General features: G+C 41.1%; 1 protein-coding gene across 1 annotated transcript in view; it reads left to right on the top strand.

Annotated features, from left to right (window-relative positions):
* Nucleotides 1-6,719: 6,719 nt before the first annotated feature.
* Nucleotides 6,720-17,615, top strand: part of LOC306714808 (phospholipid-transporting ATPase ABCA1) — a gene marked incomplete at its 5' end in the record, with an annotated part of 123,059 nt that continues 112,163 nt past the window's right edge. The window contains 8 exons of the mRNA XM_079184946.1: nucleotides 6,720-6,785; nucleotides 10,012-10,105; nucleotides 10,252-10,393; nucleotides 10,540-10,667; nucleotides 12,701-12,828; nucleotides 13,755-13,952; nucleotides 17,101-17,187; nucleotides 17,299-17,473. Of these exons, the coding sequence (XP_079041072.1) occupies nucleotides 6,720-6,785; nucleotides 10,012-10,105; nucleotides 10,252-10,393; nucleotides 10,540-10,667; nucleotides 12,701-12,828; nucleotides 13,755-13,952; nucleotides 17,101-17,187; nucleotides 17,299-17,473 (1,018 nt within the window). The remainder of the gene's footprint in view (nucleotides 6,786-10,011; nucleotides 10,106-10,251; nucleotides 10,394-10,539; nucleotides 10,668-12,700; nucleotides 12,829-13,754; nucleotides 13,953-17,100; nucleotides 17,188-17,298; nucleotides 17,474-17,615) is intronic.

Below are 17,615 nucleotides of genomic sequence, written 5' to 3'. Positions count from 1 at the left end.
GGGCAGAAGAACAGCGGCTATAGCTATAGCTTGCTAGCAAAGACTCCCAAGAGATCTCTGTGATTTTCGATATGGCATGCTCTCAGTCAGCAGCCCGGGATATTGGCTCTCCTTGCTTGGGCGTTCATTTGAGAATCTGTAATTTTTCAAATGTTTTATTATTTAAATGCAAGCGCACAAGGGGTCTCACCAAGTAATGGTGCCAGCTTGAACTACGATGCACATAAATAAGTTAGTCAAAGAACTTCTCTGTACTTGAGTTCCCCTGAGCGGGCAATAAAATCAGCAAGGATTGCAAAGAAGCGTGTTACTCCTTCCACTAGTTTGTTACGTAAGGAATATTTTTACTTCTGCAGATCACAGCAAACATTAGTGCCCTATAAAGATTTGAGTGGTGGGATGGTGATGAGGGTGGTAAAGTTGGAGCAGCAGCGGGTGCTCTTGTAGTCGTGTGAGCTTGCAAATAATTTTTGAGCTTTCGGTCTTCCTCTTTAGAATAATAAATCATTTGCCCATCATTCCACACAGCCAACCCAAGGACTGCAAATAATGTAGCGATGTTGAGCCAGTCAGACATGAAAACTATTAAATTAACTGTTTTTGCTTGGCTGAATATTTGCTTTCATCATGGCTTTCTGAGTGCTTGCTTTACTTTACTGTACGCTCGTCCAGCTCTCCGGTTTGTGGCCCTCTTCTCATTTCTCCTCATCAGGTTCAGCTTGTGTTCCCATTATCACTTGTTCCTTAAGGTATGCAAGAAACAAATTACAAGCCAGTGTTGTTGCAAATGTGCACCTTATTTTGCATTAGTATGGCTAGACTAATACACGGTTTACTGACCTGGGAACAGCAGGTGTACTCCACCGCGCTGGCTCCTTCGAGCGGCAGCACTTCATTATTCGAAGCAATTACTTTTGGGCAGTTGAGGTTTCACCTGGGTTCCATGAGTGTGAGTGTGTGGAACTAATTGAGAATATAGACCTACAGCTCAAGAATCACAGAAACCCTTCAGTGATTGTGAGGGACGGAAAAGTTTCCTCGTGGAGTTCGACAACAATCGTGGTAAAACAAAAGAAAAATCAAATGATTTGAGCTATTTGTTGACACACAGTTCTGTTATTTCATTATCTGGCGTGAGTATCTTCACATGAATGATAGGAATGCCAATGAAATGTATTTTCAATGGGAATGAATTGCGGAAAATTATGAAATAGTCCTGTTTTCTCTTCTGAAAAGGATGTTTTCAGTGACCTATTGATGAATGACATAATAATGAAGACAGTAATCTCGTCCAGAGTGTGAAGCGTCCTTGTTTATTCCCTGTCTAAACACCCCTCTCATCAACATAATGATGTCTTCCCTGTGCAGCTTTGGTGTTATTCTTTATCACCTAGCGTAATAAAATCTTAGCCCCCTTGTTACCAAATTATATAGTTGCTATAAAACCCTACAGTCACTGCACTTAGCTGCCCCCCACCACCTCACACACACACTCGTGTGACACATTCAGTCGATTATCATCAACACTTCCCATGATACCAACCGGTCTCTGACCTCTTTAACTGAAGTTTCACTTATTAAAAAAAAAAAAAAAAAAGGAATAGGTTTAGGACTAATTAACTCATGAATAATTAGTGCTAAGTCAACAGGTGACTACATTTGAAAGTTTACCGCGAGAGACCCCCGCGAGACGGATTTCAACAGCCCATGAATGCAAAAACAAGGCCAGCGAAATGTAGGGCGATGCTCCCGTTCACCCTCAGACAAGACTCAGACAAGACTACACGGCGCAGGCTTATGTGCTCTGCTACGGGGCAAAGCTTAAGGGAACACGCTGTGCAATGTGCACCACCTGTGTGCTTCCTGACTGTGCTAGTGTGGCTACAGTTGCTACGACCGGCTCAGCAGAGGTCATTTGCATACTTTATGACTCTAGGTAAAAGAGGACAGAAACATGATAGGTAGGCAATGAGTGCGTTAGTCTGTGTGTGGTTGTGTAAGAGAGAGAGGAAACGAGATGGTAAAACCGTGTCTTTTTTTTGCTTGACTCATAAGAGCCTGCAGTTCCAACCGGTCAAATCCATCTTCAGGCCCTAAGATGTGCTGATGGGTGAAAACTAAACAGCTCGGAGGTAGGTTGATTTTGACAGTTTGTTTTCTCTAACAGGACGCTGTTGTTCTTGTAGCTTGCTCTCTGCTCCCGAGGCTAAGGCTCGGGCTCAGGCCCGGGCGTCTATACACTTGTTGTTTTCTTCCTCCATTTGCCTCTTCTGAAGTATAGATCAAATAGAGTGCCTTGAGAACTGCTTATCTTATTTGAAAGCATTTAATGGTCTCCGGGCTGGCTGCGTTTAAAATGGAAATGAAGGAGTGCAATTGTTACCTTTTGTGTTACACAACAACAGGAGAAAATGGGGTTCTTAGTTGTTGGTTTGGTTATAGATGACTACATGTGAAGAATTTCAAACGTGCTCATATTCTAACGGCTTGTTTGCTCAGTCATGAAGGGAAAGACGTGACATTACTCCTGCTAATGATTAACAGTGAGCCCAGACTGATGTGAGAACCAGTGAAGAGGTAGTGCCACATGTGGCGTACCTTTTCACTGTATGTGCAAAATAATTTCTTCTTGAATGACATGTCTTAATAATTCCGTAAGTGCTAACGTTCATCCTATAATTTTTTTATTTAGCATTTTCATTTCTTTCTAATGAATGAGTAATTAGCTGCTAAAAGTGATTGACAGGTTGCCCCAGGAAAGCACAGTTACCAGAGCTCGGAGCGATTACTTCTCTCAAACTAAATGCGAGTAATGACAGACGTAGTGTCGGTGACATCGTCCTGACTCCAATATCACAGCTTCAAATCTATAGAATTGAAGGGAGTGTTGGGTGCAAAAAGATTGAATTAGTGACAAAAGGAGGGACACACTAAATATATCTGCCAAGCAGATCGGCCAGCTGTGGGTTGTATTCATTCAGTCATATGCAGCAGAAAGCGATTTTTAAAATGAATTCTTATCGATAAACAATGTTGTAGAAGTTGTTTTTTTCTCTATTTTATTTTCATCCAGAACTACAGGTATCAGTTTTAAGGATCTTTTACACCACATTATCCACATATGTCTCTTTCTAGAGCATTTAGTCAGTTCAGATTATTGTTGTAAAATGAACTAAAGCGGCACGATCAGGGTTCACGCTGGTGATTAAATTGTACGGCAATTAAATAACCAGCGTGATCATGCTGATGTTAGGCAAAAAAAGTCAGCTAAAAGCCAAGTGCTCTCTTGTCAAACAATAACCTGAATATAACATTCAAAGGGAAAAGTGTTGAGGTTCAGCATAATGGATTACCTGTAATTAAACGAATAACATAAATATCTCCTTGACCCTACTTCCTCTCACAGTAAACAGTAAGACATCCTGTTGTGGTGAGGCTGTGGATCATCGTGTGATAGAGTAGAGTCAGAAAGAGAAAGAAAGACTCGAATGAAAGAGCACAGGGACCATTATAGTCTTCAGAGGGCGATAGCTGCCCCCTTTGTAACGGATGTCAAAGGCATTCACTGCCGTCCTCTAGTCTCATGCTGTATGACGAATATCTGTGTACTCTTTCGATCATCCTAGGGGCTGAAATAATGCGCTTTGCTGTCCCTGGTCCCCAAACACCAGGCATGCATCAGCACTTATATTTGCTCAAAACTTTGCTTTCCTCTTTTGTTTCACTGCATTCTCTCCCCTTCTCCCTTTTCTTGGAGCTTTCTTTGGAACTAATGATACCGGGAAAAGCTGATGCCAGCGCCCGATGGCCACCCTCTTGTGGGGGGAAAAAAAAGTTCAAAAAGTGGCGAAAAGGACTTATTACTTCAATTATTCTCTTTGTTGTAGATTAAAATGATGATCTGGAAAACACTCTTCACAGTGTATGGCTTTTCGTTCTCTGGAGAACTGTGTTCATTGTGTCTTATAACACTGCGGCTGCAATGCAAATCACAATCGTATCTTCTCTTGTTTCTTGTTATCTGTTCTTTAGATGTGGAATTGAAAAAGAGTCCTTCAGCTGGGCTTTTCCACAACACTCGACCCCCCCCACACACACTCTCACACAAATACACACACACACACCATCTTTTACAGACGCATCTCTTTTCTCAGATACCAAGTTGCACGCACACACTTTTTGACGTATGGGTTGAGTGTATTCTTAGACATGTTGTTTACCCTTCATGCTTGACGTGATTTCAGAGTGGAGGTGGTACCAAGCTGTCCTTCTCCTGCGCATTACATGTTTCAAAAGATGAGGCTTGAAAGCTGTGCAAGCCATTGCAGCAGATACTCAATTATACAAGCATTTGACAGAGCCGAGTGTTCATGCGCACACACTAGGCCTCTTTGTGAAGACCCCGGGCCAGTTTACCCGTGTACAATTCCATAATCACCATTCTCTTCCAAAGGCATATGAAGTAAAGCATGCATTGGAGGTGAAAGCAAATAGTGAATAGTACTCTATAAGAGAGACTACTGTGGAGGAGGTGTTGTGGTAATAGTACATTAAAGCTACAGCAATCTCTGGTAAATGTCAAAAGTATGCAATCTCATAGCTAATCGACAGATGTAATAGCGTGATTCAACGCAGCTGGTTTTTACACCTAACAAATTGTCATTGCCAATATAGAAATATTTTTCAGGAAATTCTATGTTCGCTAGTTACATCTCACCAATATTCTGTAATAGGTTATTGCACTGCCATGAGAACTGCCCATTAAGAGCACTTATTTGGCCATTTGGAAGTGAGGAAGCCTCAACTTTCCCATGACGGTAAATAAAACATCCATGAAGTAGCAGTAAATAATGTAAACACACAGAGGGAAGATGGAAGCTGTACAGAAAGAGGAAATGGAGCGTTAAAAGGTGGCACTTTGTCAGGACTACCCTTGGGCTAAAAAGCCCATCCCCACCTGACCCACCTTGCACACACACTCCATTCTTAGAAGTCTCCACAGAGCGTCCGTTGAAGTGCTTTGCAACATGTTTCAAACACAGCCAGGTAACATACTTTGGCCATTAAATATCAACAATAAACAATGAATACTCTTTTATGCTTTCGAGCATTTGTTTGTAGTTGAACACGTGCTCTCAAATCCAACTTTCACTCCACCGCCAATTAATATATATTTTCATTAAGATCTGAAATACAGTTGACAAACATTGCAAAAATTATTTTTACTTAATTATCAAATATTGCAAATGACACATTGTGTTTGCTTGTTAGTGCAGGGAATATCAGTTGTATTTATATATTGTAAGGCATTACCATACATAGTAATAACTATTGTTGCAGGTTTTTTTTAGTTTAACTTTGACATTACCAGGAAGTCCCATTGAGTTAAAAGAACCTCTTTTTTTTTTAAGAGAGACCTGGCTAAGGTAGCAGGCATACAAAATCACAAAACAATATAATACAATACATACTAAATGATGTACAAAAACACAGTGGCCTCCCAAGAAAAAAACGACCACCACATTCTTTATGATGCCCTTAGATTCAGTGGATATGAATGTTTCTAATTTGAGATCTTTGTATCGATTATTCTACGCCCAAGCTGCACAGCAGGAGAATGTAGTTTCCCCCAGATCTGTTCATAAAAACACGACCACTCGGAAGAACTTAGCTGGTAACTCATATATATTCTTGAAAAAATAAATGTAAATGTAACTTTTGATACGTTACAAATGTCAAAGGGTTGGTTTTACAATGAATTAGATCCAACTACCCCTTTCTGTATCTATTCAACACAATTGAACCTCTCAATGAAGTCTCTTCTCTTTCTGGTTTACTTGCAATGTGAATGCATGGATTTGACATGTATTACATCACATGATATGAACAATCCTAACCATGGGTGAAACCTTCATTTACAGAAAAGATACTTTACTGGAACACATTTTAAATGCCGACTGTAAATTGTTAATCTCCCACTTGTATAATTAGACTTAAAGACGACTAACATTCCTGTAATAATGAATGGGACCTCATGGCGGGCCAATGAAGGGACTGTAGTCAAAGGAGACACTGTCAGTTGTAGATTTGCTTTTATAAAGGTCATACTTGATGTAACTGTGTAAAAGTGCAACAGCAGATCTATTTGTTTATTATCTGTGTAATCAGTGCTCAGTGGGTAGTAAAACCTGCAGTAAATATTTTTACAGCAATCTTTGGCAGTTGCCCGTGAAGCTTTGTCTTTTATTTTGCTCTGGTCGCCAAAAAACCCCGTTTAATTGACAGAATTTGTAGCACAGTGGTGGTTAATAATTCGACGAAGAGCACAGTTTACAATGCCGTGTCCCCCTTTAAGAGGAAAAGAAAAGAGATTTTAGGTTTGACCTCATAACTTCTATATGCAGTACATTAAGTAAAACAACCATCAGCTTTTTAAAAAAAAAAAAGGATCCGATGCTGTAGATCCAAACTGCGCAACCTCCGCGTGAGACGTTGCCCCGTCCTGAGATTTGCTGAATGTAGGTGATAATAATTCTTAGAACAGGTGCTGCACCATAAGCCCCATGGCCTGGGGAAGTGAATGATTAGTGGCACTCCCCCAAGATGCATTGCTCCTCTGTATTAAAACCAAACTCTGCCTTTTATTCCCTCCAGGGTTTTATTAAGTGGGCCAGTTTCCATAGCGACGCTTTGGCAGGATATTGCCAGGATAAGCCGTAATGGGTCTCCTGACGCAGTTCACTCTGCTCCTGTGGAAGAACTTCACTCTACGGAAGAGACAAAAGGTACACTTCTGCTCACCAACCCCCCTTTTGCAAATCAACGTAGATCTGCTCAAATTGGTCAACAATGGAGGGAAAGTGAGGATACGGTCCCAAGATTGTTTTATCAAGGTTAACTAAGTTATTCATGAGAGGGGAAGGTAATGGGAGGGATTTACTACCAAAATTGTCTCCTATAGAAGTAAGCCGCCTTGCTCTCCCACTAGAGAACAAGAACAATCTTACCTTAATGCCGACCAATTCGGAGTGTCACCTTCAATTTTTGGAGATGTATCTCTTGTGCACGTTATGTCACATTGCCTGTGTTTTAGTTCTAACGAAGCCAGTCCATGGCCTAATGGAACGGGATTCGGAGTGACGACACTTGAATGCTTAGTTTGAAGGGCAAATACTCTTTTCTGGCTCCTCTCACAAACTCACTGCCACAGCCTGTCCTTAGCATTGCTATCCGAAGTTTTACTGTCACTGCAGTTTTAAATGTTGCCAAACAATTACGGGTGATTCCTATTTACTCGTCGGATGAAAACTGAAGTTGTCCGACTGACATTTCAACTGCTGTCACTTTACATGCAACCTTTTCCAGTGCAATTTCAGTGTCTGTGCCGCTCAACTTCAGCTACTTTTGACCTGCTTTCATCTTTCACACTTGAGGCCGTCGCACACCAGAGACGGTTTTTGTTGTGTGTGATTATTACGCTTTTTGTCATGACTACTTTTACACAGAACATGAATATTACGCCACGTAACAGCAAGTCGTAAGTCGTAAGTCTCTGAGTCATTGTCCCTTTTTCCCGGCTAGTTCCCTGAACCCGAGTCATTACTTCCTTATTCACGTAGCAAACACTAGTCTACACATAATCACCCACTGATATATGGTGGATTTTATTGCCTCGTATGTCCCTCACAATGGCCAAGGGGTCACATGCTGGGGGAAGATAACAGTTACACAATGTGTCGCAACCGCATTTCAAGGGTCAAAAGAAGTTGTTATGGAATCTAATTAGTCTTACGTGTTATTCTGAGGCAGATATAGCTGTTACAAAGAGCTGCAGTGTGCGCTTTGATGAGCATTGTTGCAGTGATGATAGGAGTTACAGCCGCCCACTTGGTTTGTTAGGGGTTCGAGCACAGCAGTGGAACAAAAGACATCTTCACTAAAAAAAATCTGCTTTCTTCAAAGTTCATACTTTCTTGGAATAACTCAAGGCAAAGTCATTTACAATTTTCTAACTTTGAATCTGTGAAACATTCCCCTTGTTAATTTTGTCAACCGGCAGAAGGAACAGGTTGGTTTCCTTTTTTATACGAGGGAGAAACATGCACCGACTTTCCCGCTAGACTACTCAAGGGGACAGTGGTGGTTTTGTGCTTGGACTGTAGGATGTTTGGCCAATGTCAACATGAAATATTGGCATTAGACAAAACCAGTGGGAGTTAGCAAGGACAATGGTGCTTCTGGAGGGCTTGTGGAGGTTAATGACCAATTATATGAATGCCTCACCAAGCATTTTAAGATTTTATAACAGGCATGAAACTGATTTTATGGTCCAGTATTTCACATAATTTCAGAGGAGGAGATTATCTATTCACAATGACACTGCTGTCCGATGGCAAATGCCTGGGGAGCCAGACATTGAGAAAGTCCCCATGATCTCTGTGTTCCCTCTCCGTGCCGTTTTCTTTGAAATACATTATGATAATTCACCCTCTCAGCAGAACTACATCCTCTGTGACACCCGGACGGCAGGGAATTAAAGGGCAGAATTTAAAGAATCCTTCGAGTTTCTTTGAAATGTATGCAATTTAATTTTCTGCGTTTTATTCTGTTCAGTAATTCGTCTGCAAAATGATAAACCTGATCCACTATATGCCTATACCACACTATATCAATATATCTCCAACCCCCACCCCGTATTCCTATTCCTCTTTCACTTTAATTTATAAGGTTGCCATGTTGCTGTGACATTACGTGCAATATGTGTTTTTGTATTTCCTCACCTCTGCCGGCCCTCCAGTTTAATTATGAAGACAACAACGTCAGCGTAGACGTCTTCTCTTATTATTTGTGCTAATGTGCGTCATCAGATAAAATGTCTGAACATGTTACCATAGCAGGAACACGGTGGTTGGTTAACTGCAGTTGATTCCACTAAGCGAGTCACTCCAGCAGAGATGCTGAAAGGGATGAGCGTGCCGGCAGACCAGGTCAGCTCAGGTTAGCGGGAGGGGGCTCGGTGGGTGAGTGCAGGGCTGGAGGGAGGGGGATGTTGAGCGATGGTGTGTCTGGGGATGCGTAAAAGCCTAGATGGCAGGGGGTGTTGGGTTGAAGACTCGAGGAAGGATGAGCCGCAGCATTGTAATAACTCACTGGAAGTCATCTGCTGTTTGATGTTTACGTCTTGCAGAATTATGAAGTGACTCTACCTTGACTTATGTATAAAGGAACTGAACTACTTTGGTGTTTCCACAGTAACAACAATGGTAGAAATAAGCATGCAGGAGTGGTACATGTGGAAGCCTGGACCTGTGTGTGTGTGTGTGTGTGTGTGTGTGTGTGTGTGTGTGTGTATACCTCATAACTGTAAGGTCCTGGCACTTTGCCTCTAGAATACCCCTCAAGGCCAACTGAGTAGAAAAAAAATGAGAAACAACCCAGTGAAGAAGTAAAGCCTTGAGATCATCAATTTGTGCTTTGTTGGTTTCTCTCTTCACCCATTATCCCCAGAGGTTGAAATAACATGCCTGGCATGTCACATGGGCTGCTACCTGCTGGCAGGAATTGAAGTGGTTGTTTTAAAGCAAGCATGCGGTTGGAATTCTTCATCCAGCAGAGGATTACATGTGTGGAGGAGGTGATAGGGAGTGTGTGATAGCTTCGGCTCGTGGAGTCATACGCTGAGGTTTCTCTCTCAATCCAGTAAGTGCTGAGAGTAAAAGCAAGACTAACAGCGTAACATATGGACTATGGCTTGTGGACTATGGACACACACAGCCTCATGAGGTCATTTTAGTCAATCATCAATGGTGTCTCAATGGCAGAGACTCAACGTTTTCTGTTTGCCTTTTAATGAAATGTCCACTCACCTTTGCTTTTAGATTTGCTTTGACGTTATGAGTGATGCCCCATTTCCCTTATGAAAATACAATGCAAATGCTGTGAGCCATAAGAGGTTCCAAAGATGTATTTCATACACATTATGAAAATGAGTCTACTTTCTCTTTTGTGCAGGTGCGGCTGGTCATTGAAGTGGTATGGCCTCTGTTTCTCTTCATCATACTGGTGTGGGTGCGGTCCACCAATAATCCTCTTTTTAAAAGCCAATGTAAGAACAAGCAGAGTTGTAATGTTTAACTGTATTTCACAAGTCACATAAAGCTGACAAACTGATGATAAACTGATAAACTGATAAACAATGTGTTAACAATGCAGCTGGCTAGATCCTGTAAGTATTCATCTATATTCCTGTAGGCCACTACCCAAATAAAGCCATGCCGTCGGCTGGCGTGCTTCCCTGGATTCAAGGTATGATATGTAACATCGACAATCCCTGTTTGAACTACCCAACGCCGGGGGAGACGCCAGGCCAAGTCAACAACTTCAACAACTCCATGTACGTACCGCAATCTGCCCTTTTCTGTCCCGTCTTCTAAGATCGCGTACATTAGGATGAAACTGAATGTTTTGATTTCAGATTATGTCTAAGACGTGACATCTACAGACAGTTTGTGATCTTTTGTTGTCTTTCTGGTCAACTAGAGTTGCCGGGATGTTGATAGAGCTGCAAACCCTCCTAGTGAACAGATCTATACTCAGCAAGGCACAGTTGCTGGCAGATGACCTCGACCAGTGGGATTCCGTCCAGTCACAGGCTAACCCTGGTGATGGTAAGAGAATTTCTTGATCCACTGACCTTAAAACAATGGCACGAGTCATGAAAGGACCAAGTGAAAAGCAACAGGATCTTCACAGATGTTTCGTGATATACTAGTTGTATTATTGTTCCAAAAGTAAAAAAGTATAGAAATAACGCATCAGCAACAATCACTCTGCCATGTCTTTGTTAAGTACTCTCCATCAAGGAAAGTATCCCCTTCATGTGGATGACAAGTTGGAGGATTTGTTATTCCCCTTTATCCCTCAAAAACAATAGCGCATGATTATTTATGATGCAATTTGCTGTGCAGACTGACAGATCGTTTGTCTTGATAAGTTGCTGCTTTGCATTAGGCTCATTTACCCTGATGATATTCAGATTTTCATACGGCACCTAATTTGCAAAGAGACAAGGGGGTGGGGTATGGGAGGGGGGGTCTGCTATTCAACAAACGGCTTGAGGGCCATTTGCATTTTGGGGTCGCTGGCTTGTAATATACAAGATTAAATCCATCAAAGATCTAAGCCTGGGCATAATTAATGGCATTCACTGTCGGGAGGCAAGAGCACAAAAGTTCATGAACAAGAATGGGGAATGGAGTACTATCAAAAGACTCAGATGGCATAAGTGATTGTGTTGTCCTTTTTTTGTTTTTACCGCGGGTTGATTAAAAGACTCAGGTGGTCATTTCAATCAGAAAGGCAGCAGTGTTCAGGAAGAGCCCCGAGCATGTCTTCCTTCCCCATAATCTAACCCTGTCCATCCCCCCTGATGCTCCCGCAGACACGAGGGCCATAATAACATGTGTTCTGTTGGTTGCGTCAAACAGCATAATTAACTCAAGACAAAACTGAATGATTGTTATTTTTTGCAAAACATTTATCTTAATTGAACCTTGCACAACCCAGTAAAAGTCACTTCCTCCCTTCACCTTGACAATTGAATGAGCTGCATGCATTACACTTGCAAAAGGGGCTAATTGAATTGAATTACGTAACCCCTTCATTACCTCAACAGCACATGCAGGAGTCCCAGAGAGAAGGAATAGATGCAGTTTGTGCATGGGTGTGTGAAGTTACTTGAGTGGGATCCCCGCTATGTTAAGACATTGTTAGGGGGGTAACAAGTACCAGTCAATTGTTTTTTAAGCTATCTTATTTAAAACCTGACTATCTGTAGGCAGCTATTTAGAAGAAAATGTCTGGTGAACAATCTGGTACATGTTAAGCAACAAATTGTCCCCTCTTAAACACTCATTCAACTCAAGTGCTCAACCTCTACTTGCACCAATGAAGAATTGAATCAGTCATCGAGAAAGCATCCTTTGAACTCGTATTCATTAGGCTGTAAAGCCACTACAAGCAACATGTAAAACAAAACCAAATCAGAAGGCTGTCTAGAATTCAGCATTTTTGATTTTCGATTTTTTCAACAAGCCATATTATGAGTAAGGATTTTCTTTTTGTTTTAGGTCTTATTTGGCCATTGTTCATGTGAATGAGAATATATACTCAGCAACTGCAATGCAGGGATTTTGAAGACATGGACTTTTGCTTTAACCTTTCAACAACAGAATAAATCCTCCAGTGCATTTGTTAGACCAGCCTTCCATTGCACTGGAAGGGCTGCTGTCCTATTAGTTACACTGCAGCCACTCCTCCATGGTTGGAATAGGTGTCCATTAGGGCAAATGACACAAGCCTCACACATGTTTCTGTATGGACCCATATTTGTGAACAGTGGTGTGGAAATAAAATGCAGGAGGATAGCCAAGCAAGGGAGGCAGAGGCAGAAAGACTGCAGGGTTGGCTGCAGAATATCTGCAGTGCAGATGGCGAGTAAGGAGGATTTACGGCTTAAACTATGAAAATAGGATTCAAGTTAAAAGGAAGCACATATATTTCCTTTTAAGTTTTCCATCGCTTACCAGTCGTCAGCATCACACATGTACACATCAACTGCACTGCTGTACACTACATCTCCTATTGTTTTGTATCAAATGCTGTTCTGCCAAAGTAATGATTTTCCATCTTTATGTTGAAGCTCAACCAGTGATCCTAAGGAGTGTTCTCAGAGACAATGAAAGTTTCTCTGCTCATCTGAAAGAGAATCTGTCGCTGCCACCAGCGGTGGTCCAAAGCCTCATGAATGCTGAGATTAAACTCAATCCAGTGAGTATCATTTTCGCTACACTGCTCGCATGATGAAACAGCAAACTGTCTCCTATAGGAATCCCAGCTGCTTTGAAACATGACGTTCCACCTCCTCCTGTAAATATAAGAATTTAAGTGTTATTAACCAAAATATTCAGAAGACCACATGTGCCAGGAGTGTTGTGCTTGAGCATTTTAAATGTAAAATATCATAGCCAAGACCTGCCTCGGGGATCAAAGCAAACTCTAGCATTTGCTTGATAAAACACGTTGTTTGAAGCTGGCTACAGAAGGTAATTTGGAATGAAATGAACTCGCAATAACAATGTCTCGTCTCTAAATGCTCCCCAATTGATGCCACCAAATGTATCAAGTAATGTCAATTGAGCTGCAAGAAGGTAATTTTGCTTCACTGTCAGTGACAAGGATGCTTAAATACAGTGCAAAGTGATTAAAAGAGCCCTACTGTGTACAGTATGAGGCATTCTGATGGTTGCATTGGGCTCTGTTGCTAAATGTACTATGTGCCCAGAAAGTAAAAATGCCTAGTGCAGTTCATAAGCCATTCTCTTGTCTTCTGTCTATTTATCCTGTGTTTATTGGAGCCATTGTACTGTCTAGTATAATACAAAATATCTGTGTGTACATGCATCTGTGTGTGTGTGTGTGAGGTGGTAATATGTGTTGTTTCAAGTGACCTTGTGGGTGTTTGTGCACGCACAGCATATCGGTCTTTACTCAAGGATGAGCAAAGAAGAATAAGGCTTAATTATAGTCAAAACACTAATTTATATCTGATTTAGCACACTGTCTGCCTGCACAAGGTTGGAAAAACATTGATCTAGTGTTGTGTCTCACACGTATACACACAATAAATACAATCTGCTCAGATGTAAAGTTCTCTTGTTTGTCAACTTCTACCAAAGTTAGTTTTTATTTTTCAGATGATGGGCATCCCGAGGCCAGGCAACCTGAAGAGCATCCTGTGTGAGGGGACAGATCTGGATGAGTATATCCAATTCGGCAGCCGAGCTGAAAAGGAGGCTTTTCAAAATGTCAGCTGCTCCCGCGATCCACAGCAACTGATTAATGCCCAGCAAGTACTCCTGCAAAACCTGGATGCGAGCAAAATGCTTTCTGAGGTGAGCTGTCCTCCATACCAAGAAGAAAGCTCTCAACTTGTCTGGTTTGATGTTGATGAGACTTGGGAGTTTTACGTAGTAACTCGGACATAATCAGTCTCATTTTGACAAAAGTTTAACAGGGAATGCATTTGGGAGTTTACAGCAATTGGCGTGACGGGGACACTGTAGTAATACAGGTCATAATGTCTTCATATTAAAAGCCGTAATTCCTGCTCGGCAAGGTGAACCACATCTGGCATGCTTACAAATTGCACTGTCTGGGCTAATGAAGGTAGTATTAAATATGTAAATTTGAAACTATTGTGTGTCTCAGCCGCCACGGTTGCAGCTGAGGAATTACTTGGGAGAATGCATGTGAACCCTACGTCAGGCGTTTCACAGTCAAACTGAAGATACTTAAGCTATTGTGTGTGGTTTTTCCATTTTTCAAAAGAGGAAGTGTTTTTCAACATTTTTGTGGAAACTGCATCTTCGATTCAGGCCTCTTGGAAGGCATTTCCCAAGACCTACTTTTAAGAGCCGGTGTTGCTAGGAGATGCACTGTCTGCTCCCATTGTGCACTGCTGACTGGAGCACGTCATAGGCCTGTATAGCCTTCCAACATTGGGCCCCATGCTGGAAGCGATATAAGAATACATTTCCTCTCCTGTTTGCACACAATATTTGTTCTTATTTCGTTAGTACCCATTGATTTCTGGGGTCCATCATTGAATTCATCACTCCCTTGGATGGTGTTGTGTGTTTAACGTCTATTGATTGACATTCGTTTTTTTTTCAACAAGCAGACCTAAATTTGTTTATGTACCGATTTTAAAGTGTTTGTCCTTTTACCCACAGTTACAATTCTGTTCCACTGGTAGAATTGGAACCTAGCAGGCTAGGCTAATTAGAAGAGGAAAGTGGAAGTCTTGCCTTTCTAACATTCGCACTGGACGTTTTCTTTTTGGTCATCTTGTATCAATACCTGCAGAGTCATTGGCAGCTCCCTGCCTGAACAATTGAGTGCTGCGTTCATCTCACATTGTGTTCAGTTATATTGTGAACCGTAAGACGAAGCAAAATGTTTTTTTGTATGTCAAGATGTCCTGCTGAGCCTTCTTGTGGCATGGAGGGGTTGTGATAGATACCCACCCTAAATTGAGAGATAAATAAGAAAAAGTAAGGTAATTTTCAGCATGGGTATTCTATCAATTATGTACAGTAAGATGAAACTCCAAATCTTAATACTGTTTCAAAGTATTTGGAGATCATTGTCTGTTCTAAATATAATTCTCTCGCATGGCTGGCGGTAAATCGATTTCAAAGGCAATGATTTTCTGTGACAGCCAATTGAGTCACCAATTTAAAAGTTAAATGTTATGCTTGTCTTGCTCTGTGACTTGGAGAGATGAATAAATTAAAGCTAAAACGTGCTAATGCATCCACTTTGAGGCAAAACCTACAGGCAGCACGTTATTACTGCTCCATTATGTTAATGTATTTTTGTTTCTTTTGTTTTGAGTGTGAAATCTGTTTTTTGTCCCATATAGGGTCTAAACATTTAAAATGGTCATTGTCATATGCACCCAAGTGTCTTCCAGTAATTTAGCTAGAATGCAATCAGGTGGGACTTACCTATTAGAACCAATGTTTTGTTGAATTCTTTTGAATCTCTGAGTTCCCTTTGGGATGATGAAAGCCTGCACTTTTCTTTGAGCTTATCTCTTAGAGAAAATATATGGGACAGCAAATCCAATAAATAAGTGATAAGGAAGGAAGTTCGTAGGAGAGAGCATTTGAACAATTTAAGCCCACAGGCATTTTCAGATGCAGGGAAAAGAAAGCCCAGACAAGATATGGCGGACAGGCTCTTCAGCGCCGCAAGCAAATGGATGGAAAAGAACATCAAGCCTTCACACTTAAAGCTTGACGTTGCCGAGTGATTGTGATAGCAACAACAAGAATATAAAGAATAGGACAAGGGAAGAAGTCGGGGTCTATCACTGAGGTAGTGAGTGGCAGAGGTTGATTTAGATAGTGGTTCTACAACTTTGTGTGGTTTTCTGGGAATCATTTCGGAACACAATGCACAGGGCAGACTGTAAACAAAAAGACATTTGAATGCATGTGGCTCTCAGGTCATTCAAATTTCAAAGTGTGTTTGTTTTTTTTCAAAATATGTACGGTAATTCTTGTTGAATTATTTTTCTAATCAGTTGGTTAGCAAAAGAAACCACTGATGTCTTCAATTGTTACAAAGTGCATTAGAAGTGCCATTTTATCTACCTCCTTATGTGATTCATTGCTCAAAACTCTTCCATCGATCTGTGATGTTCTGCTGTTTAGCTGAAAATTGTCTGAGACTCACTCCTGCACTTTCTGACTTGATCTCCTCCTTAATGTGTGCTCTTCACACACCAAAAGTGATCCTTCATGAATTTCCTCGAGACTCGATCAATAGCCAGGCTGTTGTCCGAGATGTGCTTGAATTGGCTTCTATTTGTGAAAGTGATTTATTTTAGAAATTCAAAAGCAGTGTTACCCTTCTTTCTACCGCTCACAGATTCCTGATCGGACCTGTCTTTCTGGACCTACGTCTTGCAAACGTTTCTAAGCTTCGTAATTGTATTTGCTGAAAGACGATGCAGGCCCTCCTAGTGCAGCCTTCACTTGGCACTTGATGCATGAAAATGACAATGGTTAAAAGGGCATGCCATTTAGTTCTGGTAATTGGACTCATGCGGTGTGCCTTCAGAATGTCACTGTAACACACAGTAACACTTGTCATTTTAATGTAGTTTTTATTAACCAGTGCCGGAGATGATGATGGGATACAATTTTCCAGTCGAATTAGTGTGTGTATTGCCAACATATAGTATCTTCAGTGGAAAGGCTGAAATGGAGCTGGTATTTTTAGCTAAGTTGATCTCATGAAATCTATGAACATAAATGAAGGTGATTAGTTCAACTGTAGCTAATAGCTATGCACTACAATAGCACACATATTGTTTTGTTTTATTGTTTGAACCTTTAAAAACAATGTAATGTTTTTTGAAAGTGGCGAGCATTAATTCATACATTGGATTATAACATTGTCCCTTTTTTTGCCATTCATTTGGTAGCTACGGTATTGTTCTGAAAACCAACTGTCCTTGCCCTACTTTAGGTACCTTCAGCTCTGGCTCTGAATGTAACAGACACAGTCACACTGATTGAGAAAACCACTCGAGATGCATTACCAGTGATTGAGGAGGTTAGTGTTGCTACTCTGTCACGTACACCTGACCTGGAATACATATTTCTACTCTGATGACATATTTTTCTGTATTTTAAGAATTCACCAGTATTACATTCTTGTATTCAGATGGCCAGATTGCAGAACTCCATGATCTTTAAGGCTGCTAGTTCTCTGGATTTCCAAAAGGATATGATTGGCAGTATCAATATGCTACTTTGTGGAAAGCAGCCTGACATCAGTTTACGCTCACCTAGACGGATGGATACCAAGGCGTCTGTCTCCATTACGGGCAACAGTTCCGGTAAGTGCTGCAGAAAACTCCTTTACAAAGCAAAGTTGTCACACTGTCTTCATCTTCTGTCTACATTTTCGCTTTACGGTACTGTGTATATATAGTTATTGTAGCCAGGAAATGGACAACTTTTATTACATTTTTTCTTAAA

This window comes from Pholis gunnellus (assembly GCF_910591455.1).
Source record: "Pholis gunnellus genome assembly, chromosome: 23".
NCBI classification, from domain to species: domain Eukaryota; kingdom Metazoa; phylum Chordata; class Actinopteri; order Perciformes; family Pholidae; genus Pholis; species Pholis gunnellus.
The sequence above is the reverse complement of the archived record's forward strand: the minus strand, read 5'-3'. Positions and strand labels throughout refer to the sequence as shown.